This window comes from Dipodomys merriami, unplaced genomic scaffold (assembly GCF_024711535.1).
Source record: "Dipodomys merriami isolate MVZ:Mamm:240054 unplaced genomic scaffold, mDipMer1.0.p SCAF_2, whole genome shotgun sequence".
Taxonomy (NCBI): domain Eukaryota; kingdom Metazoa; phylum Chordata; class Mammalia; order Rodentia; family Heteromyidae; genus Dipodomys; species Dipodomys merriami.
The window spans coordinates 69,545,745-69,570,742 of record NW_027203381.1 but is presented as its reverse complement, the minus strand read 5'-3'; the positions used below and the strand labels follow the sequence as shown (position 1 = coordinate 69,570,742).

Here is a 24,998-nt window from a genome sequence, read left to right as displayed (position 1 = left end):
GTGCTGAGGAATGGAACCCAGGGCCTCATGCATGCAAGGCAAGCGCTCTACCACTGAGCCACCTTCCCAGTCCGGAAATCTCCTTCTTATGCCATCCCAACACTCACCTCAAGAGAGGAATTGCCCACCCGCTTGGTCTGATTGAACAAGCACTGGCCCTTTGCCTGGCAGAAGCAGGCCACAGGCTTGGGCTGGAATGCAGATGACAAACCAGTCCTGCTGTCTCTTGCTAGAATATCCAGCGTGCACGGTCCCAGGGATGTTGGTTTCCACAGAAAAGTTCCATTCTCTGCCCAGGGAAGATGAGATTGTTGAAGGCTGGGAGACTTTTGCTCTGTAGTCCCCTGTATGCTGGCATCTTACACCTTGATGGCTAAGGCCATTTCCTCCCATCCCTCTCACACATACCCCTCAACTATAAACAGACTGAACTATGCTGTAACTTGGGGTGATCTTGACCATGTTCAAACTGGAGGAAGTTACATCACCCTAATTTACTGACTGTACGGGGAAATTTACAAAGCAAAAGACTATTGCTCCTAGAAAGACCTCCCCCCAAAAGACAACCCTGCCTGAATCCTGAACCCAGGATGGGTGTTCTGGGGTTGAAAGATGAGAACCAGAATCCTCTGGGTGCTTCCTGAAACCACAGGCTAAACTGGCCTCAGCCCTGAACACTCCTCCCCCCTTCCATATACACACCTTGTCCTGACTTTTCATCACCCCTTTCATGTCCTTTGCCCAGCTACCCCTGACCTTTATCCAGCTATCAGACTAAACTGTTCAATGTCATTTAATCACATTTGTCTCTTTTTCCCCAATCAAAATAAGAAAGACTCCACAAAAGAGCAGGTTGGAAGGAGTGAGTAAACAAGAATGAATTCCAGAGCATGGCTTTTCAGGAGTAGTGTCAATGAAGTGTGGGATGCACTGGGCACTGGGCTAGGTGCCTTGAGGAGCAAAACGGGATGCAGGCAGAGCAGGCCTTCCTTATGCTCAGAGAAAGGCAATGAAGGTGTGAGGGGATTACAATTCAGAACACGGTCCCTGAGAAATTTGGCCTAGTGAAAAACAGTCTCCAGCAAGGAGTACAATAGAGGGGGTAAAAATTGATCAGAATACAACATAAACATAGGAGATGTAACAATGAAATCCACCTCCTGTGTAACTAATATAAGTCAATCAAAAAGAAAGAAAGAGAAAGAGAGGAGAGGAGAAGAGAAAATAAAATAGATCTGGCTACTAAATGAAAAGTAATTCAGCTTCACTGCATGGCAAATAGATGCAAAATAGAGGTAGGGGCTAGGAGGTTGAAACCTGTAGGATTGCAGCTCAAAGCCAGCCCAGACAGAAACATCTATGAGATTCCATTTTCAGTTAACCAGCAAAATGCTGAATTGTAGGTGTGATTCAAGTGGTAGAGCACCAGCCATGAGCAAGAAAATTGAACAAGAGGCTTTCAATATTGGCATGCATAGGCATGCACGTGTACAAACACACACACACACACACACACACACACACACACACACAGGAATAGCAGTTTGACCTCATGCTCTACTTCCCCACTCCCCACACAGCCAAAGGGTCTTACCAAAGAGCTCAGAGTCATTACAGTGGTCTCTGAGGGTGAATGTGATGTTCTCAAAGTTACTGGATAATTGAATCTTTACGGGTTTTCCCCCGTAGGCTTCAACCACACTGGGGCCGCTGATTGAGGGTGGGTTCTGATCTGCAACACAGACTGGAGCTGAGGCAGGGCACTCTGGCTTAGTCTTTCCCTCCTCTCCTGCCCCAGTGTCTTGGGAGGCCTTTCCACATCTGAGCCCCACCTCTCAGAGCAGGTTGGACTTACTCTGCCCATCTGCCCAAACCTTTAGTCTCTCTTTCTCTTCCCCAAACAGGGCTCATTTCACATTCTTTCCTAGCTGGGGCAAAGTGACCCAGAAAACAGGGCTGTTCAGATCATTAGGTCTTTCTATTTTTAGAGAAGAGCCCCAAGCCACAAGAGAATAGCTAGACAGCCATTGCATTTGTCTGCAAATAGAGAGGGGGGCAAATCTCTCAACAGTCTGTTTCCTGGAGCCTTGCTATTTTTATCCCATTGTTCATTCATCCACTAAGCCAGTCAGCTAACAACTGTTTTTATTGAGCACCTAATAGCTGGATGACATCATTCTAGGATATAACAGTGGATATGTGAAGAAAATATGACACATGAAAATTATAAAATATGTTTAGTAGTTGTCCATAATAAGGAAAAGGCAAGCGGGAGGCGTGGCTGAAGATGGAATTTTACACAGCATAGCTGAGGGGTATCACCGAGAAGGAGATGGGTAAAGAGGTGAAGAACAGTCTGTGGCTGTCCAGGGAAAGGACTTTCAAAGTAGAAGAAGCCTGCGCTAAGACCCAGAGATAAGAGAGCCCAGTGGGGTAGGAGTAGAGGGAGAGGAGTTGGTGAGCTCTGGGGAAAGAGTCCTGAGAGACAAAGGACACAGACTGAATAGGGCTGTGTCGGGCACCACAGGGAGTCTTAGGTGCATTTTGATCAGAGCTGTATGATGCCCTGAAGGCATAAAATGATGGAAGGGTGGCTTGCATCTGCTCCCCAGCTCGGCAAACCTTTCCCTGGGTCTCACAGCACTTACTGAGGCTGGTGTTCATCCGCTGGTATTTTTCAGAGGCCATCCTGGTGTGACGTCCGATGTCTATGTTTCCCGTGGCCAGGAAGTCATAGGTGCATTGTTCATCTTCATTACACTCAGTGACCAAAGAATTATTGTTTCTCATTGTTAGTTGGGACAAAAATACAGGGGTGAAATTGGAAGGCAGAGAACCAGTCCTGTTCCCGAGGAGGCCTGTTCCATTGATTTGCCCTATAACATAGGATACGGGCTTAGTGTGTGTGTGGGGGGGGGGGGGGGTAACAGGGCTGGGATTCCAGACTTATTTTGGCTGAGTCCACTCTTGCGTGCACACTGTGGGAGGGGACATGGGAATAGCGTGGCTTCCAGCTTCTGAGTTAGGAAATTACTGCTTCAGTGAGTGAGTACTACCTGCCCAGCCCTTCCCCAATGGAGACAAGCAAGTGGGATGGCACTGGGGGGCACAAATCTGGGGTGGTGGCCAACTCCTCAGACCTTTATTTTGATAGAAGCCTGGGGAGACCACATACAGGATCCCCTTATTCTGGCCTGCCCCATCATCAGCTCTGCTGAGGGGTTCCCAGGACTCACAGGTCATTCCATAATGATAAAGCATCTCCTCAGAGCTGTTTCTAGGGATGGTGGAGCCATTGGGCATCCTGAAGTCATCTTCCGGATTGTTGTTCCAGACCCCTGAGGGACAAAGGAGGTCAGCCACCCCAGAAGGTGGCTCTCCCCTTTCCTAGGGAACATCTGACCCGTCAGGTTTGGGCCCCCAGGAGAAGGGGCCCTGTACTTCAGAGAAAGGAGAAAAGGTAATGATTGAGGAAATGGAAGGAGATTGGAGGGAGATGGTGGAAGACCAGGAGAAAAGAACACAGATGTGGGGGATAGAGGTAGGGGAAGAGTGGCTGTGGCCCTCTCCTTCCCAAAGCCTGAGAAGGACAGGAAGTGAGCTGCAGGATGATGGTAGTATCCCCTTCCCATCCCTGGCTAGCTATATGCCCTAGAAGGGCTGAGAAACAGAATGGGGCAGGGGAGCCCATAGCTCACAGGAAGGCCAGCTGCCCCTATCTGGGGTGCCAGCACCTCCTTCTTACCCAGGAGACCCTCTGTGCGGTTTTGGTACTCCTCTGGAAGGTTGGAGGAGGCATGGAGGATGTTGGAGAGAGCGATCACTGTGATGGTCACTGTCCCATCAAAGCTGGCTGAAATCTGGGAGCCATTCCGGGTCAACAGGAGGCCAGTGGTGTTGAATATCTGCAGGCCTAGAGGACAAGGAGGAAGCCAAGAGCCCACTAACACGGGCATGCTGGGAACCATGACTTAGAGAGTGGTAAAAGCCCGTGACACAGAGAAGAGACAGAGGGCTATTTTGGGACGTCCCAGGGTGCTTTGTTTAGTGGCCCCAGACCACTTAGGCCACCCTCAAGGCCTATGTCCTGGAGAATGAAGACAAGGGCTAACCAGAGAGTTGGTGACAGCCTGGAGGAAAGGAGAGAATGGAAGACAGAAGGTCCAGTACCCTGGGCCTGGGTGCAGCATCTGTTCAGCCACAGCCTCGCAGGGCTAGTAGGGGTCCTGACTGTTCCATCTATTCTGCCTGATGCTACCACTACTATGCCCTACTTCCAGATAGTAAATCCCCTATTAAATCCCAAGCTAGAGACACAGGGGGCAACGGCTGACAGTTCCCTCCAGCCTACCTTCTGCATCTACGTGGTTGGTGTCAAATGTCACATCATGGTGATTATGTAGAACACGGATTGTGTTATTGAATTCAAGGAGCCATTGAACCTGGAAGGGAATTGGCAGAGGACTCAGCCTGACTGGCAGGTTGAGCAGAGGCCTAGAAGTAAAGCTCCAGAGAACAAATCTAAGCTGGAACCCAGGGTTGGAGGAAGAAGAAAGTAATGGAGAGAGTAGCAGTGGGGTTGTCGGTGACATCTGTGGAGCACTCAGTATGAGCCAGGCTCGGTGCTAGGCATAACTCAGATCATCTCATTTAAATCTTACTACAGCCCTGTGGGGCAGAGATATTATCTTCACTTTACTAAAAGGCAGAAGTTTCCTCCAAGTCAAGCAGCTGAAAAAGGTGGAGCTAGAACCCTAATTTCTGGTTCCAGGATTTCAGGGTTCACTCAGATGGCTCTTCTGATAGGTTTGTGCCCTCCTTCTGCCCCATTTCCCCCTTTCTTTGTTCTCTTGCCCCTCCAGGGCCTCACTGTCCAGCTGAAGGTCTCAAGGAGCTGAGCGGGGCGGGATACAGGGGTGTCCTGAGCACTCCCCATCCTCACCGTGATGGAGCCCACAGCGCTGGAGTTGTACTGAGCAGCAAAGGCAATGAAGTTGGTGGCATTGGCCGCAGGGGTCTGGGCAGTGCGGCCCTGCAGCAGGAAGGAGGAGTTTCCATCTGAGGCCCGGGCCAGCAGGAAGTCCCCCAGCCCATTGAAGGTGTAACTGGCATCATCGAAGGTGACGATGTGGGGATCCCCAAATGTCCAGGCTGAAGAAAAGGAGGTAATGCATTAGCAAAGCAGGGCCAGAGACTCAATATTACCCACCAGGCAGGGCACCTGCCCTAGCAGGCCAAGCCTGGGCACATATTCATGGGGTATAGAACCTACTAGAAAGCCTTTCATACTTGGGTTCCGCTTTTTATCTATTCTCCAGTGCCATCAGTCTCACCCTAGAATTGTCCCCACTCCCCTGTGGCCACAGTGCTGCCCCAGGAAGCTGGCCTTCTGCCAGTGCAGATTCCATGTCCCACAAGAGGTCAAGAGGCTCCTTCCCCTGATGCTTAGCCTTGGCCCCGGCACTCACCGGGTCGTGGAGGTCTGTATCCAGCACAGCTGATGCGGGGTCGCCTTTGCCAGTACAGGTCACAGAGGGAAGGTTTGTCATTCCAGCGGCAGCACCAGTTCTGTGGCTCCAGCTCCTGGTCTATGGAGAGAAGCAGGAGTTGAGGCAAGGGGCAGAAGTTCTGGAAAACTAGCAGGAAGGTTTAGGTTTGGTAGGGCAAGATGGCATTGCTAGGCAAAGGCATGACTCTGTGTGTGTGTGTGTGTGTGTGTGTGTGTGTGTGTGTGTGTGTGTGTGTGTGTGTGTGTGTGCATTCACAAATGCTGGTACGCAGGCTTAGAACCTGGGGTCTGGGGGCTGTCCCTCAGCTTTTTGACTCAAGGCTGAAGCTCAACCAGTTGAGCCACACCTCCACTTCTAACTTTCAGGCCTAGGCTAGATTTGAACTATGAACCTCAGATCTCAGCTTCCTGAGTATCTAGAATTATAGGTGTGAACCACTGGTACCAAGCTAAAAGTATGACTTTGGAATCAGCCACAGTACAGGTCACATCTGGAGCAGGTGGTGGATAGTTCAATGCAAGCTGCTTCATACACCCCTGTGAAGCTCTGTGTGGAGCTGGCTCTAACTCTTCTCCCCAGGTAGCCTGCAGGTGTAGGCCCTGAGAGGCGTGGTCAGATTAGATGCTCTCCCCTTGCCTGAAAAGAAACATCAGCTGGCCGCTGATGGAAGCTTCCTGTTTTCCCAGAATCATGGAATTAGGGCAAGAGGGATGGAGTTGGGAAGGAATGGGGATGGGAAGCAGAGAATCCCAGGCTTGGCTTGGAAGAGCAGTGGGCTCAAGGGCAGGTAGGGGAAAGTCCTTGTGCACACCTACCAAAGTGCCAATGACTCTGCACGCTCCAGCCTTCTCGGAACTCTCCCCAGGGCCCATAGCTGCAGCACACACCCCCTCGCCAAGAGGAGAAACTACACAGCTTCCTGCTGTTGGAGTCCCACCAACCTGCAAAGGAAAAATGTCCTCAGGCCCAGGCTGCAGAGCCTGTGGTAGCGTGAGGAAGGGGCATGGGAGTGTTTCTGGGAAAAGCCAAGACAGAACATGTATGAGCCAAAGGGATGGCGGGTAGACTTGGGAGGAATCAGAAGGAGATGTCACCTGTGCGGATGGGCTGGAATCGTAAGTCCCACTGTCCCTGCTGCCAGGAGCAAGGGCAGGAGATGCGGCTCAAGTCCCAGCTGGGCTTCTGAGGCTGGGTATTTAACCACCTCAGGCACATGAGCCGGAAGTTGGGCCTTTCTTCCCTGTGGAGCCTGTAAACCTGCAGCCCCTGGAGACCTGGAGAAGCAAGAGAAGCAGAGTTACTCCAGGGTTGGGGACACACATTCTGCCTCAGCTTTAGTCTTAAGGCTACACCCCCTAGGCCACTCCCTGCCTCTGAGTAGCTTTTCCGAGGAGGGGGCCCGGTGAATCTTCAAATCTTGGACCATGCTCTGGGACAGCTGTGGCATAGGGAGAGCTCTCCTCAATCCACCTCAGGGCTAAACTCTGGCTTCCCCTCCTGTGTTCTCCCTCGAAGCTTCAGTAACTTCAAATCCCCCTAAATCATTCCTTCTCATGCACCCTAAATCTTAGGGACATACCAAGTATCAAGTCACGCACTCAGGTACACAACCTGCATGCTTCACCTTCTCTCTCCCTCAGCACAGATGCTTCAGTGGCCAAACCAACTCTGACCCAGTCCAGGGGCCAGCTGGGGGCCACAGAGGAGTTGGCATGTGAAGGTAGGGGGGCTTGCTCCAACCCCAAGAGGGTGAGGGAGCCTCCTCTGGGCCTAGATGCCATCTTTGCAAGGGAGAAGTTACTGGAAGAAACCTTGAAGGAGGTATACATTTTAGACCTTTAATTTATTGGAAGTTACTACCTAGGAGCAGGATGAAAAGAGTGTCCAGAGGGACATGGTATGGTAGAATATTTTTTTAAAAAACACCTTTTTTTCAAAGAAACAATCATTATGACCAAAATTTGTTCAGTTTTTGAGACGAACAATTATTTGCATTGATCTGTCTAGATACCTCCTCCATGACTGCAGACAATAAGGAGAAGCAGAGTCAAATATTCTTCCCTAATGCACGTGCATGTGTGCATACACACACACACACACACACACACACACACACACACACACACACACACACACACACACAAAATCATACAGCGCATCTAGGTTACAAGCAGATGCATTTTGATAGCAAGGCCCGGTAGTAACAGGTCAACTTGAGGAACCTAAGCAACTCCATTTCACTTAAGACCCCTCCCCCATCTCAGTTCTGCAACTTAACCCTTGACCCACTTCAGCCCCAATGCTAGGATTTAGGACAGCAAGCCTTGCACAAACAATTCTCGGAACCACAGATGGTGTTTTCTCAAGACAGTATGTCAAGGTATCTGAAATTCCAGAACTGCCCCTCTTGGGGTCTGGTGACCATGATCTAAAGCAGACACCCTGCAGTTTAGCACCTATCCTCTTGAGACTCCCCTGGGGTGCAAACCAACCAGTTTAAAGTACATCAGCCCCCTTGATCTAACCAACAACTCGTTTCTGGTCCTTTCCCGCTTTGTAGTGTGCCAATCATACTATAGAGTTGTTTTATGATTTTCCCATGGTTTGTAGTCATTTGTTACAAGAAGTTATGATGTGTGCAAAGCCCCTGCCTTCCCTAAAAAATGTATAAAAAGTGCTGTAACCCTAGGCTTGGGGCCTCTCAGCGTCATGGGCTGCTGCCATGTACATGGGGTGGGGGGGAACCAAGCTCGAGCTTGCAATTAAGACGCCTTTGCTTTTACATTGGTGATGGTCTCTGGTGGTCTTTTGGGTAAGGATTTCTGAATTCGGCTTTACAAACTCCCTGCCCAAGATAGCATCTGCTGTAATTGATCTTAGCCTATGTTTCTGATTTTTAAAAGTCTATTCCCAAACAAATAGAATCTGATTTACATGGGAGATAACAATCCAACACATTCTTTGCTCCATCATATTTTGGAAATTAATTTCTTTCCTTTTAGAGTCTGTAATATTGCAGTGAGATGTGGAAAAGGCACTGTACATCGCCTCTGGGTGGGAAAGGTGCTTGTTTGCTTTGCCACAATGAAAGCTGTGTGAGAGAAAATTTAGTTGGTCTTTTTCCTTTTTCTTTGCTTTTGTGGAACATCTAGAGTAGATGTTCCATAAGCCTTGACCGAATGAATGTTGGACTTCAGGAGCTCTTTTTCAGTACATTTCCCTACAGAATCGTCTGGGCTCTCATTCCAGCTTTCAGGACAATCGCATCCCTTGTCCTGACTGCCCAATCCTACCTCCGCCTCCATTATTCCAGAGGCCCCAAGCGACAGACCTCCTGTGTTCAGCTCCTGTGATTGAGGAGGCTGTGCTGTGGTTATGGCTATGAGAGGTACTAGTTGCTCCCCAAGCCAGTCTAGGTCTGGAGAGTACCTGTAGGTGGTCAGCCCATGCGGGATGCCCTTCAGGGTGGTGGAGAGGCTAGGGGGCTGTCTGTGAGGACTGCCGTGACATACGGAGTAGAGGCAGTGCACGTGTGACAGATGACATTCATTTTTTTACCTAATTTGGGATCCAGGAATTGGTCTGGACGGTACTTCTTCCACACGGGCTGGGACATCAATGGGCTGTTTTCAAAATACCCATCTCCACTGCAGGCAAAGGGAAGACATTTAGACTTCTCTGTGTCACACACAGGCTCTTAGCTGGAAGTAACTCATTCAGCTTGTCAGGCAGCCAGCACTCAGCCCAGCTAGTCTGCAGTCAGTAGGGGCAGCCTGCTACTCAGTGGGTCAGTTGGGCATCCAGCCTGAGTCCCAGGACTATGGATGAGAGGAGAGGGAACAAGAGGCAAGGGTAGAAAGCCCCCTGCCTTGGGGCTGGGAAGGTGGCTCAGTGGTAGAGCGCTTGCCTCCTATGCATAAGGACCTGGGTTCGATTCCTCAGCACCACATAAACAGAAAAAAGCAGAAGTGGCACTGTGGCTCAAGTGGTAGAGCATTAGCCTTTGACTAAAGAGCTGAGGGACAGTGCCCAGGCCCAGAGTTCAAGCCCCCTAACTGACAAAAAAGAAAAGGCTCTGCCTTGTTTTATTATTGATGATTGCAAGAAACTGGCAGACTCCTTGGTCATTGATGGGATAAGTATGTATAAAACAACAGAGTTCAGGCCTTCTTCCTGTTTCTCTTAACTAGGAAAGGAGAGGGACACTGTAGAAGACAGAATGTTGCAATGACTCTGAGCTATAGAATTCTATAGCTCTTATAGAATTAGGCAGTCTTGGATTCAACTACACATTGCAACATTTACTTGGTGGCCAGCTGGGGCAAGTTATTTTACCTCCCTTATTCTTGTTTCTCATATCTGAAAGAGATTAAAGTAGCATCTACCTGAGAGATGTGAAGATTTAATGCAGTAACATCTGTGAATCCCTCAGAACCAAGCAGGGACCTATATGAAGGAGCTACCACGTATACCTTCCTCACTGTGGGTCCAGGATGGAAGAGAGCCTGCAGCAGTAACCCTGGGTGGGGGTGGGTGTGGGGGTGCAACTGGACTCTCTGTGAGTGAGTGTCACAGGACAGCACCTCCTGAGTTTTGCTCCTTTGTAACACAGGCTATTTACACACAGATGAATGACACTTGTGTTAGGTGTTCTCAGGTTGATGTGAATTTTTTTGGTCAGTTGTAGGACTTGAATGCTGGCCCTAGGCACTATTCCTGAGCTCTTTCACTCATGGCTAGCGCTCTGTCACTTTGAGTAACAGCTCTACTTCCAGTTTTTGAGTGGTTAATTGGAGATATGAGTCTTATGGGGACTTTTCTGCTTGGGCTGACTTAGAACTGCGATCCTCAGATTTCAGCCTTCTGAGTAGCTAGATTACAGTGTGAGCTACCAGCTACCTGCTGATGTGAAATTTCTAGCTACCTAGGCAATTCCACAGCACATCAAAAAGCAAGTAATGTAATTATAGGGCAACCTGAACACATACTACCATGAGAGAAAACCATTTGCAGCAATTAGCAGTAACAAATGACCTTCATACACTGATTACCATACATGACACATTTGGTTGGGAACAGTTGTCTCAGAGACTGAAGCCTATGGGACTTCTAGACACCATCTGCAGCCCCTTCCTTCTGCCTTCCCATATCTATGCTACAGGGTGTTCCTGGGTAGATGGATAATTCTCAGGAATCAAGAAGGCAGATTTCAGCCTCAAATGTCTGAGTTCAAATCCTTGCCCTCTTCATCACTTCCTAACTGAGTTGGAACAAATTATGTATTTACCACTAGAGTTTCTTTTTTTAAATTTATTTAATTATTTTTTATTGTGAAAATACTGTACAGAGGGGTTACAATTACGTGGGTAAGATAATGAGTACATTTCTTATCAAGCATTGTAGCCTCCTCCTTTGTTTCCCCTTCCCATCCCTTCCCAGCCTCCCTAGAGTTTCTTATCTGCAGAATGAGGCTCATAAAAATAATATCTACCTCTCGGGTATTTATGATAAGCAATGAGATGATGTAGATAAAGTATTTAGCATAATAAAGTTGGCCGTTATTATTCCGGTGTTTGAGATACCAAAGGAGTCAACTAATGTCAATGGAAATAAGGGAAGTTGAAGTTGAATTACCACAGTGCCTAGGGATTGGGACAGGAAAGATGGCAGGATAGATGGGATCTTTCCATTGGAAACGGCAAGGCGAGAGGCTCTGTGGGAACTGGGGTCAGTGTGAGTCATCTCATCACAAGGCATGTATGCCTTGGTCCCAGGATGGGAGTAAGTGTAGCCACCTGCATTCTATGACCTCCCTCCCAGTTTTCTGGCGCCCCTGTCCTACCTGGAAAACCCCATGACAACCGATCTGTGCAGGCGCTGGGTCACGTGCCATTGCATCCCACCTCTCTGGTAGAGAAACAGGGCATAGGACCTGCTGCCATCTGTGGTGAGGATGGCCTGGTAGGTGTTGGTCTGGGGATTGATGGGAGACAAAGATAATGATGCCTATGAGAAGCCTGGGTTCTCCTCCCTGGTGTCCCATACCTAGCCCACACCCCTGGCCTGACACACACATCACGTGGATTAAAAATGCAGGTAAGTGTTCAGCTGGTTTGAGCATCTGTGTGGTGTGAAAGCATTCACCATGGTGTATTTGCCTTCTTTGTGACTCTGGTTCCACAGAGAGGAGATGAAAGGCTCTGGGCTACATCCCAGTTAGGAGAGTTTATAAGAGAAAGCTACAGGAGCCTGAGCGAGTAGGCAAGACACCAGAGCCGGTTGCTTCCTGGGCTATCTTGGAGATTCAAAGACATTATCCAAATGTCCCCTGGAAGACCCACTGGAGGTGAGACTGGGGCCCTTTGGAGGCACAGGCCTTGTCCAAAGTAAGTTATTTATTTGCTGAGAGATTGAACAAGTGACTTTACATAAGAATTTGGTGCTTTAAGGGCTGGAAGTGCTTAGAAGGAATTATGGAGATTGTGTGGCACCCCATTCCCCTCAGGCGATACTGTGTTTAAGGGTAGAGTTGGGGCTCGCTTTGTCATTTGCTAGCTGAGTAACTTTGAGAAAATTGTAATCTTTGCTTACCACTGCTTTCCTCACCTCTAAAATGTGCATAAAAGTAGGAGGATGAGCCATGCTATAGCTCAGCTATAATTTCATTGTGTCACTCTTCCTTGTTTGGAGGTTTATTTGTTTGGAGGCTTGATTTTCCGCATGATGGTATTAAGAAGTGATGGAGCCTTTAAGAGATGGAGCCTAGTGAGATGTCTTTAGGTCATTGGAGCCGGCAGACAATTGAGTAACTCTTTGTGTTCTCCCAGTACAATTATTATAGAAGAAGCAAGCCTGGCCCCAGACAGCCTCCCTGTTCCTGGTTCAATATGTAATTACTGCACACACTCCGATGGGGCAATGCAGACTGAGAGTCCGCACAATGCTGTTTGGACTTTTGGCCTACAGAACTGTGAACTAAATAAAACTCGTAAGTGGCCTGTGTCTGGTATTTTGTTACAGCAATAAAATCTGACTAATATAACTCATATGAAATTACCAATATCCAGACTTTTTTTTTGGTGGGGGAAAGCCATTTCCTATGTGTCTGAGCTGCTGTGAGTTTATGTTTGTGAGGCAGGCCTGGCACCATGTTCGAATGGTAATGTGGGGGGGGAGGTAAGGGTAGGATGGTGTTGCTCTGATTAGCAATCTTTCCTCAAGACAGAAGGGATTCATGAGACAAGCTCTTATCTAGAATTCTAGGATGTCTAACCCCTAGATAACTCACTGGGCTCTATCCATGGTCCACTCACCCCAATGGTCCACTGGGCAGGATAGGCAGGTACTTTGACCCATGTAATCTTTAGGGTCCACTTGGCATTGTAGTCCCAGGAATCTGTGAACTGTTTAATCCAAGTATCCACCTGCCTAACGAGTGAGTTATGTTCACCATAGAGAGTCTCATATTCCTAGGAAACAGAAGACAGATAAAAGCAAGGTAGGACCCATTCAATACCCCTGGGAGCCCCGCCCCCTCCCACTTTCTGCTTAAGAATCCTGTTCATATTAGTGTATCATGCCACCTGTCCCTCCCTGTCTCAGGCCTGAGCCTTTCCAATGAGCTCTTCTCATTTAAGATCAGTTAAAATTTGAGCTACAAGGAAGCCTACGCTCTGTGGACTAGAGGGTCCCAGCCCAGAATTCCCAGTTCTCTGGACTTAACTGTTGCATCTCTTAGCTCAAACTGACTAAAGATAGTGTGACCACATGTATCTATTTACCTTCCCGTGTCTGACTTGCAGCACAGTTGGGGACTGGCAGCTGGTTCTCCATTGTTGGAGACTCTATAGTGCCTTGTCCATGGTAAGGACTCAAACCACATTTGCTGCATTGGCTGAAATCATCCCATTCAATCCAGGAGCACCAAAGTGTTCTAAATCTACCTAATTCAGAAGTCTGAATTAGGATAGATCCTGTGTAACCTCATTTTTAAATCAAACACTGAATTACCACACCCATCTTTTTCACCTGCAGGTCTTCATACAGTTGGGTTGAGGTATTTTTGAGTCTCTTTGATTTTCTCCCTTCCCCATATTTAAGCCTCAGTCCCTGCTCACATGAGTCTATGCTGTAATGATAACATTTCCAATGTAAACACCCACCTGGTAAAACATGGCCCCTCTGTGGCTGGAAAAATCAGCGTCATCCCAGAATGGAGCTACCATGGCTACAGTGTCCCAGCCTGTGAAGCCTTGTGGTGGTGGATTGGGGTAGGAGAAGATATGGTAGTCTGACTCTGGGAAAATGATCTGGCCATTATCTGTGAACTGAGTGTAAGGTTCTGGTTTAGCATTCAAGGAGGGAGAAGGCGATTAAAAGTTCTTGCATAGAGCCTATTCTTCAAAAGTGCTCCCCCTGTGGGCTCCTCTGAGAGGAAGCTTAGAAATGCCTCATCTGCTTTTCTGCCCTCCCTAAGGGAAAGTGCTTTACCTAGCAACCCCGCTTTCTTCCCCCCTCAGCATTCCTCACACCTGTCCACAGGTGATAATGGTATCCTGCCTTAGTGGCAAAACTCTGGTTATAACCTTGCCCTTCCCCATTCTAAAGCTTGGAACCTGTGGGGGTGGGGGAAGGGGAGGGAGGAAGGGAGCTAAAGGAATTTATAGTCTCATGTCTTCACTGTGTTGTCCTCTCGTGTGTCCTGAGTCCCTTCCCTGAGCACAACAAAGACTGGTTTCCCATTCCAAGTCCACTCTTGGACATATGGACCAGAGAATCAGAAAGTAACCACAGAAAAATTGGAAGAGCACAAACCAGTCAGATTTCCCAAGTCATCTTCTTAGCCAGAACAAAGCTCCATGAAAGCAGGTGCGATACTGAGCGCTGATTTCTTTTCACTGGGGTGAGGACATTTTTGTCCACACAGAGTAGGAAGTTTAATCTTGTTTTTTTTGGGAGGGGTTCGGTCGTGGGGCCTGAACTCTGGGCCTGGGTGCTGCTGCCCCTCAGCTCTTCAGCTCAAGGCTAGCGCTCTACCACTTGAGCTACAGCGCCACTTCTGGCTTTTTTCTTTTTGCTTATGTGGTGCTGAGGAATCGAACCCAGGGCCTCAGGCATGCAAAGCAAGCGCTCTACCACTGAGCCACCTTCCCAGCCCTCTCTTTTTCTTCGAGCCCTAACATTAAAGAAGGCTGTAGCCAGGCACAGTGGCACAAGTCTACTCCTAGCTACTTGGGAGGCTGAGATTGGAGGAATCACAGATTAGCCTGGCCATAAAAGTCCAAGAGACTCCATCTTAGCAAATATCTTGGTGCTGTGTTGTGTGCCTGTTATTTCTGGCTACCAGAAAGCACAATGGCTGAGGAGAAGCACAAGTGGGCCCAGGATAGCACCAGTATAAAAGGAGGCTCTGCCTGAAAAATAACCAATGTAAGAAGGGACTGGAGGTGTGGTTCAAGTAGTAGAACACCTGCCTAGCATACAAGGTCCTAAGTTTAATTTTTTTAAATGTCTGCAAAGGTAAAGGTGATGGTTAATGAAAATTGCTTCCATCTTTGTTAGAGGGCTGTCTCAAAGCTGGACAGGAAAGCAGGGCCAAAGAACCCAGGCCCTGCCACTTGGGGACAGTTTAAGACTCACATAGAAGGAATCCCGCAGGGAGGAACCAAATGGGAAGCCAATCTGGAGCTTGAAGAGCCTGGAGGTAATGTCCACATCTCTGACAAACAATGGCATGTCTCCAGCGCTTGATCCATAGGGGAAGAGAGAAATTCCTGGGCCAGTGCAAAGAACAGTATCAAGTCTCTGTGTGCCTTGACCTTCTTTCAGGCTCAGAAGTCCTCCAGAGAGCTTCCCAAGCTGCCCCTCATCCTGTTCCTCTGTTCCTCAAGCTAACCAGTAGGCCTTGGCTGGGAGCCATCAAGACTCTTCTCTCTGCCTCTGAATTTGCATGGAACACATCTTTTATTCCATCAACTGGTCTTCTTATTGCCTAGTTTGGATCAAAACTATTCTGCATCAGTTTTGATGGCAGAATCTTTTTAAGAATTAAAAACAAAATGTGGAAATAGTGAAGATTAGTAGTCAAAAGACTTTTTCATAGACGGGGACTTCTCTAAGATAGTATGTCTCCACATAAATTTGAAGAATCCTTAGAATTTGTCCTATGAGCCCCTTGAGGTTGTCGGGCTCCAGTTGAAGAAAGCTTGTCCTTTGAATATTCCTCAAATGGGTCTCACTCCATACCGGCAGCTCCTGACTCATTGGAGCGCTGGCCTGGTCCCCGTTGGAGAAAATTCCAAGCAAGCATGGAGCCTTTCCACTGCTGTTCTCTAATCTCCACAGCCAGCACAGTGCCCATCACAAAATGTAAATCTACTGTGTCCTCCTTGGCTCTCCTTACTATAGCATCCTCCCACACACCAGCCTCCATCCCACAACTCTTACCTTGCCCAGCAACCCCAAATGTTTTGAGAATTTCTTTCCCATGCAACACAGGGACTGCTTTGTACCTTCATGCCTTTCATCCAATTGCTTAGACTCTCCTCCCTATACTTGAGGTGCTACCCTGGCCCCAGATCCTCTCTGCTCTTGCCAGAAAGCTTCCTGTTCACCATAAACCCGTTCCTATACTTTAGAGGCTTTCCATTGTAACTAGTGTGTGGGCTTGCACCCAAAGGACAATTGGTCTTCCCCTTGAGAAATGGCATCATGACCATTTCCCAATTTCAGATCTTAGTCTGGTGCTATGCACAGAGCTTTCCTAAGCACCCAACTCCGATGCTATCTCGCTGCTTCTGTAAAGCCCTTCTGATTCCAGAGAGCACAGACCTTGAATGAGCAGACTGATATTGAACATTCTGTTATATTACACACACACCTTTTTTTTTTTTGCCAGTCCCCCGTTGTTGAACTCAGGGTTTAAACACTATCCCTGAGCTTCTTTTGCTCAAGGTTAGCACTCTACCACTTGAGCCACAGCACTACTTCTGGCTTTTTCTGTTTATATGGTACTGAGGAATGGAACCTAGGGCTTCATGAATGCTAGGAATGCTAAGCCACATTCCCAGACCAACATATTCCCCCCACACACACACACACAAAGAAATATCAGAGCCAAGTGCTGGTGACTTGTGCCTGTAATCCTAGCTACTCAGGAGGCTGATATCTGAGGATCATGGTTCAAAGCCAGCCCAGGCAGGAAGTCTGTGAGACTCTTATTTAACAACCATGAAACCAGAAATGGTGCTGTGGCTCAAAGTGGTAGAGCGCTATCCTGAAGCAAAAGAACTCAGGGACTGCAGCCAGGCCCCTGAGTTCAAGCCTCATGACCTAAGGGGGGGAGGGGAAACAGAAATATCAGGGGCAACTGAATTTCTCTTGGCCCAAATGAGGGCAGTAGAGGTACCCAGAGAACCATTTCCCTTAATTGTACACAGGACCTTCCTAGAAAATCTAATACACTACAACTTCTATGTCTAGTTAACTGCAGGATAGAGAGGCCCCAACTTAATGGCATCACTTACCTCCTAAGGGCTGGGTGGGGAGATGGGGAGCTGTTGAGCTGGAGCCTGTGGAAGCACTGGCAGTAGAGGTGGTGAGTGTGGGAGGGGATGTGGAGGGAGGTGAGGTACTGCGTGGCCTCACTGCTCCTGGACACGTAGGGAAAGAAGACATGAGTTAAAACTATTGAGAGCAGGGCTGGGAAGTTGGCTCAGTGGTAGAGCACTTGCCTTGCATGCCTGAGGCCCTGGGTTCGATTCCCCAGCACCACATAAGCAAAAAGAAAAAAAACAGAAGTGGCGTTGTGGCTCAAGTGGTAGAGTGCTAGCCTTGAGCTGAAGAGCTGAGGGACAGCGCCCAGGCCCAGAGTTCAGGCCTCATGACCGGACCGCCCCCCCCCAAAAAAAACAAACTATTGCGAGCAGCAGAATCATGACTCAGAAAATTAGGATCTAGAAATGAAAGTTCCAAGCTTTCTCCTCTGAGCTCAACCAAAAATCCTATCGACATGAGCATTTTTAAGTTACCCAATAAAAGATGGAGAGATACTGAAAATATACCACTAATCATTGTATCCTCCTGTGACCCTGGACATAGCCCCTGCTGATACCACTAGACAGTTGGTTCACCTGGAAAAGCAGTCCCCTGAGAAACAGTCTCTGTCAGAGTGTGTCCACTTGGAGAAGAGGAAACGGTTGATGTGGTCACCTGGGGGAGGATGCTTATTTGAGACTGGCTGGTGGCCTCCATGCTTGGAGCTTGGGTTATCTGAGAAAATGCAGTTGATTCCTGAGTAGAGGTACTGAGTGTTAGTCTTGATGATTGTCCACTTGACACAGGTGTCCTGGAGAATGACACAGTGACTGGAGTAAAGCTCACAGATATTTGTGGTGGTGATGAGTCCCCCGTGTTTCCTGGAGTGGAGTCTGGGGAGGTTGTCACGCTGACCACCTCTGATATTGTTGAGGGTGTGGTGCTTACACTGGAAGGGCTTGAGGTGGTTATATCACCTTCAGGGGATGTCACAGGAGAAACAATCTCTGTCAGAGTGTGGCCAATTTTGGAGGATGAGTGAGGTGAGGAGGTCTCTTCTAGGAGGGTACTCATTTGAGATTGACTGGTGGTCATGCTGTGCGTCTGGGTGTTCTGAGAAAGTGAAAATGATTCCTGAGTGGAGGTGCTGGATATTGGCACTGTTGACAGTTCATTTGGCACAGGTGTTGTTGAGACTCCGTTGGGGACTGAAGTGAGACTACCAGCAGCATGTGGCGATGTTGTGTCCCTTGCGTTTCCTAGGGTGAAGCCTGTGGGGATTGTCATGGAGTTGTTGATACTAGAAAGAGATGAGCTAGCTGTTTCAGCTAGAGAGAATGTTCCAGGAGAAACTGTATCAGTCCGAGTCTGACCACTTGGGGAGGATGAAGGAGCTGAGTTGGCCCTCTGTGTGCGGGTACTCAATTGAGACTGACTGGTGGGCTCTGGACCCTGTTGTGTGGTGTTCTGAGGAAATGAGGCTGATTCCTGAGTGGGGGTGCTGGATATTGGCACTGTTGACAGTTCATTTGACACAGGTGTTGTTGAGACTCCTGTGTTTCCTGGAGTAAGACTTGTAGACACTTGTGGTAGTGATGAGTCCCCCGTGTTTCCTGGAGTGGAGTCTGGGGAGGTTGTCACGCTGACCACCTCTGATGTTGTTGAGGGTGTGGTGCTCACACTGGAAGGGCTTGAGGTGGTTATATCACCTTCAGGGGATGTCCCAGGAGAAACAGTCTCTGTCAGAGTGTGGCCAATTTTGGAGGATGAGTGAGGTGAGGAGGTCTCCTCTAGGAGGGTGCTCATTTGAGACTGACGGGTGGTCACGCTGTGCATCTGAGTGTTCTGAGAAAATGAGGCTGATTCCTGAGTGGGAGTGCTGGATATTGGCACTGTTGACGGTTCATTTGACACAGGTGTTGTTGAGACTCCGTTGGGGACTGAAGTGAGACTACCAGCAGCCTGTGGCAATGCTGTGTCCCTTGTGATTCCTGGGGTGAAGCCTGAGGAAGTTGTCATGGAGTTGTTAATACTGGAAAGAGATGAGCTAGCTGTTTCAGCTAGGGAGGATGTTCCAGGAGAAACTGTCTCAGTCCGAGTCTGACCACTTGGGGAGGATGAAGGAGCTGAGTTGGCCCCCTGTGTGCGGGTACTCAATTGAGACTGACTGGTGGGCTCTGGACCCTGTTGTGTGGTGTTCTGAGGAAATGAGGCTGATTCCTGAGTGGAGGCAATGGAGCTTGGTCCCATTGGTAGTCCAGTTGGCACAGGTGTTGTTGAGACTCCTGTGGTTACTGGAGTAAGACTTGTAGACACTTGTGGTAGTGATGAGTCCCCCGTGTTTCCTGGAGTGGAGTCTGGGGAGGTTGTGATGCTGACCACCTCTGATGTTGTTGAGGGTGTGGTGCTCACACTGGAAGGACTTGAGGTGGTTATATCACCTTCAGGGGATGTCACAGGAGAAGCTGTGTCTGTCAGAGTGTTACCACTTATGGAGGATGAGTGAAGCAGAGTGGTTATCTCAAGGAGAGTACTCATTTGAGATTGACCGGTTGTCATGCTGTGAGTCTGGGTGTTCTGAGAAAGTGAAGATGATTCCTGAGTAGAGGTGCTGGATATTGGTACTGTTGGCAGTTTATTTGACACAGCTGGTATTGAGACTCCTGTGGTTATTGGAGTAAGACTTGTAGACACTTGTGGTTGTGATGAGTCCCCCGTGTTTCCTGGAGTGGAGTCTGGGGAGGTTGTCACGCTGAACACCTCTGATGTTGTTGAGGGTGTGGTGCTTACACTGGAAGGGCTTGAGGTGGTTATATCACCTTCAGGGGATGTCCCAGGAGAAACAATCTCTGTCAGAGTGTGGCCAATTTTGGAGGATGAGTGAGGTGAGGAGGTCTCCTCTAGGAGGGTACTCATTTGAGATTGACGGGTGGTCATGCTGTGCGTCTGGGTGTTCTGAGAAAGTGAAGATGATTCCTGAGTGGAGGTGCTGGATATTGGCACTGTTGAAGGTTCATTTGACACAGGTGTTGTTGAGACTCCGTTGGGGACTGAGGTGAGACTACCAGCAGCATGTGGCAATGTTGTGTCCCTTGGGATTCCTGGGGTGAAGGCTGTGGAGGTTGTCATGGAGTTGTTGATACTAGAAAGAGATGAGCTAGCTGTTTCAGCTAGGGAGGATGTTCCAGGAGAAACTGTCTCAGTCCGAGTCTGACCACTTGGGGAGGATGAAGGAGCTGAGTTGGCCCCCTGTGTGCGGGTACTCAATTGAGACTGACTGGTGGGCTCTGGACCCTGTTCTGTGGTGTTCTGAGAAAATGAGGCTGATTCCTGAGTGGGAGTGCTGGATATTGGTACTGTTGACAGTTCATTTGGCACAGGTGTTGTTGAGACTCCTGTGTTTACTGGAGTAAGACTTGTAAATACTTGTGGATGTGATGAGTCCCCCGTGTTTCCTGGAGTGGAGTCTGGGGAGGTTGTCACGCTGACCACCTCTGATGTTGTTGAGGGTGTGGTGCTCACACTGGAAGGACTTGAGGTGGTTATATCACCTTCAGGGGATGTCCCAGGAGAAACAGTCTCTGTCAGAGTGTGGCCAATTTTGGAGGATGAGTGAGGTGAGGAGGTCTCTTCTAGGAGGGTACTCATTTGAGATTGACTGGTGGTCATGCTGTGCGTCTGGGTGTTCTGAGAAAGTGAAGATGATTCCTGAGTGGAGGTGCTGGATATTGGCACTGATGACAGTTCATTTGACACAGGTGTTGTTGAGACTCCGTTGGGGACTGAAGTGAGACTACCAGCAGCCTGTGGCAATGCTGTGTCCCTTGTGATTCCTGGGGTGAAGCCTGAGGAAGTTGTCACGGAGTTGTTAATACTGGAAAGAGATGAGCTAGCTGTTTCAGCTAGGGAGGATGTTCCAGAAGAAACTGTCTCAGTCCGAGTCTGACCACTTGGGGAGGATGAAGGAGCTGAGTTGGCCCCCTGTGTGCGGGTACTCAATTGAGACTGACTGGTGGGCTCTGGACCCTGTTGTGTGGTGTTCTGAGGAAATGAGGCTGATTCCTGAGTGGAGGCAATGGAGCTTGGTCCCATTGGTAGTCCAGTTGGCACAGGTGTTGTTGAGACTCCTGTGGTTACTGGAGTAAGACTTGTAGACACTTGTGGTAGTGATGAGTCCCCCGTGTTTCCTGGAGTGGAGTCTGGGGAGGTTGTCATGCTGACCACCTCTGATGTTGTTGAGGGTGTGGTGCTCACACTGGAAGGGCTTGAGGTGGTTATATCACCTTCAGGGGATGTCACAAAAGAAACTGTCTCTGTCAGAGTGTGGCCACTTATGGAGGATGAGTGAGGTGAGGAGGTCTCCTCTAGGAGGTTACTCATTTGAGATTGACGGGTGGTCATGCTGTGCGTCTGGGTGTTCTGAGAAAGTGAAGATGATTCCTGAGTGGAGGTGCTGGATATTGGCACTGTTGACGGTTCATTTGACACAGGTGTTGTTGAGACTCCGTTGGGGACTGAGGTGAGACTACCAGCAGCATGTGGCAATGTTGTGTCCCTTGGGATTCCTGGGGTGAAGGCTGTGGAGGTTGTTATGGAGTTGTTGATACTAGAAAGAGATGAGCTAACTGTTTCAGCTAGGGAGGATGTTCCAGGAGAAACTGTCTCAGTCCGAGTCTGACCACTTGGGGAGGATGAAGGTGCTGAGTTGGCCCCCTGTGTGCGGGTACTCAATTGAGACTGACTGGTGGGCTCTGGACCCTGTTGTGTGGTGTTCTGAGGAAATGAGGCTGATTCCTGAGTGGAGGCAATGGAGCTTGGTCCCATTGGTAGTCCAGTTGGCACAGGTGTTGTTGAGACTCCTGTGGTTACTGGAGTAAGACTTGTAGACACTTGTGGATGTGATGAGTCCCCCGTGTTTCCTGGAGTGGAGTCTGGGGAGGTTGTCACGCTGAACACCTCTGATGTTGTTGAGGGTGTGGTGCTTACACTGGAAGGGCTTGAGGTGGTTATATCACCTTCAGGGGATGTCACAAAAGAAACTGTCTCTGTCAGAGTTTGACCACTTGTGGAGGACAAGCGAGCTGAGTTGGCCCCCTGTGTGCGGGTACTCAATTGAGCCTGACTGGTGGGCTCTGGACCCTGTTGTGTGGTGTTCTGAGAAAATGAGGCTGATTCCTGAGTGGAGGCAATGGGGCTTGGTCTCATTTTTAGTTCACTTGGCACAGGTGTCCTTGAGACTCCCATAGTGACTGAAGTATAACTTGCAGATACTTGGGGTGGTGATGAGTCCTCCATGTTTCCTGGAGTGGAGTCTGTGGAGATTGTCCTGCTGAACACCTCTGATGTTGTTGAGGGTGTGTTGCTTACATTGGAAGGGCTTGAGGTGGTTATTTTCCCTTCAGGAGATATCACAGGAGAAACTTTGTCTGTCGGGGTGTTACCACTTGTGGAGGATGAGTGAGGTGAGGTGGTTGTCTCTAGGAGGGTACTCATTTGAGATTGACTGGTGGTCATGCTGTGCATCTGGGTGTGCTGAGAAAATGAAGGATCTTGAGTAAAGGCATTGGCTTTGTTTACTGTTGGTCCATTGCTTGAAATAGGCTTTGTTGAGATTTCTGAGGTGACTGTAATGAGACTTCCATATGGTGATGTGTCTCCTGTTTCATCTGTGGACGCTGTCTTGCTTGAAACTTCTGATGCGTTTGACATTGTATAGCTGACAGTTGAAACTGAACCAGAAATGGTAACATATTATTTAAATATTAGAGACAAGGTGCAAGAACTTTATGAGACTGGACAGGATAACTCAGTGATATCAAAGCTTTTGACTCCCATTTATGCATAAGGTACCCCATATAACTTTCATACATAGTGACACCTATAAGCCTTAATTTACCCTAGCCATAAATTCTGCACAAGCCTACTCATAAGTAATGTTATGAAAACAAGCGTCTGCACTTTGCTTCTGGTACAGGTTGTTTCTGAAGGTGGTAATGGAATAGTTGATTCAGTGCGCCCTCCCTTCCGCATGTGCCAACAAATTGTTTGTCTCAGATTGTTTGTCTCAGACTTACAACATTGTTTGTGTAATTATGTAATGAAAAGATTAGAACTTAAATTGTACACTCTAGAACTTTTAGTGTCTACTTGTAATCCTAGCTTTAGGGAGGGTGTGAAAGGAAGATAGTGAGTTCAAGGCCAGGCTAGGCTACTTTGGAAGACCCTGTCTCAAAACAGAGTAAAATTTAACTCACTTCTTGCCCTATACACATATTTTTCAAGCACTCATAGGAGATGTTTGACTTTCTGTTTCACAGCTTCCTTTTCATTTCAATCTAGTGCTTACACGCATCATTTTTTCTCATACTCACCTTTTTCTTATTCCTCCCTAACAAAGTTGGATTTGATTGTACATACCACACATATGTGTGAAAATTTTACTCTGCACGACATTAAAATGTGCAATTCATACTAATAAACATAACTGCAAAGGATTATCAGCACAAGAAAGTGATTTTTCATGATTGGTCAAATTCAAAGCACTCAGAGCATGGTAAAATAGTAGTCTGCATGCACCCATGGGTGGCTAAGAGTGCTAATACTCAGGTCCTCGTAGTAAGTCTTGCAACTGTGTAGATGAGCCGGTCGTATGTGAGAATTTTTCAAGTGAAGATATACCATCAGTTTTTCCTAAGGAATTTAGAAATAAAATATGCCAGTCTTTCTTTCTGTAATCTCCAAATGTTCCTTCCTTTCAAAGAGCCATCAGAGGTCCCAAAAGATGGAGGTGGTTTCCTTCACTATGCGTGATTGATTGTCTTTCTGCATATTAGGGAACCATGTGCCTTCCACACAGTGCATGGTGGGGGGCTGAATGCACCCCCTAAGTCTGCTCTGGGTCAGAGCTTGAGATGCTTGCCTGGAGAGAAACATCTAGAAATAAGCAGAGAGAGGTAGAGGCACAGGATCCTCACCCAAAGGGCACCTGAATAGAGCTTCTAACTGTTCTATAAGGAAATCCCAGAGCTAAGTGTGGTTTGGGGGTACAGCATGTGCCCAGCATGCCTGAGGTCTGGCTTGATCCAAGCACTACCCCTACTTTCAAAAAAAAACCACCACAAAATCATGAGTTAAACGTTCCTTGGTTCTGCCCATCTTCTTCATGAGGGAAAAGACGAGATTGAACTGGAATGGTGAGGCGACTGTTGCTTCCCACTGTAGCTGAGGATGACAGCCTGAGCCACCACACCGCGCCATTAGTTCACATGGAGTTTTACACTTTCTGCCAGGCTGGCCTCAAACTGCAACCTGGTCTCTGCCTCCCAAATTACAAGGATTACTGGCTTGAGCCTCTGTGCTGAGCAGTCATGACTATTCTTACGTAAAAAAAATTATATCCCGCGGGGCTGGGAAGGTGGCTCAGTGGTAGAGTGCTTGCCTTGCATGCATGAGGCCCTGGGTTCGATTTCTCAGCACCACATAAGCAGAAAAAAAAAAAAAAGAAGGTGGAAGTAGTGCTATGGCTCAAGTGGTAGTGTGCTAGCCTTGAGCTGAAACGGTGAGGGGCAGCGCCCAGGCCCAGAGTTCAGGCCCTATGACTGGACCAAAAAAAATTATATCCCCAACAAAATGTTTAAATACTATATATTTATTTTTATTTTTTTATTTTTAGTTTTGGCTGTGGGACCTCAACTCTGGGCCTGGGCGCTGCCCCTTAGCTCTTCAGCTCAAGGCTAGCCCCCTACCACTTGAGCTACAGTGCCATTTCCAGCTTTTTCTGCTTGTGTGGTGCTAAGGAATCAAACCCAGGGCCTCATGCATGCAAGGCAAGCACTCTACCACTGAGCCACCTTCCCAGCCCCTAAATACTATATTTTTTTGTTCCAAGTATTCTTCTGTATTTACACTACTAGGTGCCATTCTCTTGAACTTATCTTAAAGGTCTCTGAGTCT

General features: G+C 48.2%; 1 protein-coding gene across 1 annotated transcript in view; it reads right to left on the bottom strand.

The window, feature by feature from the left end:
- Muc4 (mucin 4, cell surface associated) overlaps positions 1-22,754 on the bottom strand; it is a 30,223-nt gene extending 7,469 nt beyond the window's left edge. The window contains exons 1-17 of the mRNA XM_070028862.1: positions 17,642-22,754; positions 17,036-17,161; positions 15,150-15,283; positions 13,673-13,837; positions 12,824-12,979; positions 11,353-11,483; positions 9,069-9,157; positions 6,605-6,784; positions 6,326-6,451; positions 5,469-5,588; positions 4,943-5,151; positions 4,352-4,442; positions 3,746-3,913; positions 3,237-3,338; positions 2,649-2,876; positions 1,595-1,732; positions 108-289 (exon numbers count right to left, since the gene is read on the bottom strand). Of these exons, the coding sequence (XP_069884963.1) occupies positions 108-289; positions 1,595-1,732; positions 2,649-2,876; positions 3,237-3,338; positions 3,746-3,913; positions 4,352-4,442; positions 4,943-5,151; positions 5,469-5,588; positions 6,326-6,451; positions 6,605-6,784; positions 9,069-9,157; positions 11,353-11,483; positions 12,824-12,979; positions 13,673-13,837; positions 15,150-15,283; positions 17,036-17,161; positions 17,642-22,754 (7,458 nt within the window). The remainder of the gene's footprint in view (positions 1-107; positions 290-1,594; positions 1,733-2,648; positions 2,877-3,236; positions 3,339-3,745; positions 3,914-4,351; positions 4,443-4,942; positions 5,152-5,468; positions 5,589-6,325; positions 6,452-6,604; positions 6,785-9,068; positions 9,158-11,352; positions 11,484-12,823; positions 12,980-13,672; positions 13,838-15,149; positions 15,284-17,035; positions 17,162-17,641) is intronic.
- Positions 22,755-24,998: the final 2,244 nt, after the last annotated feature.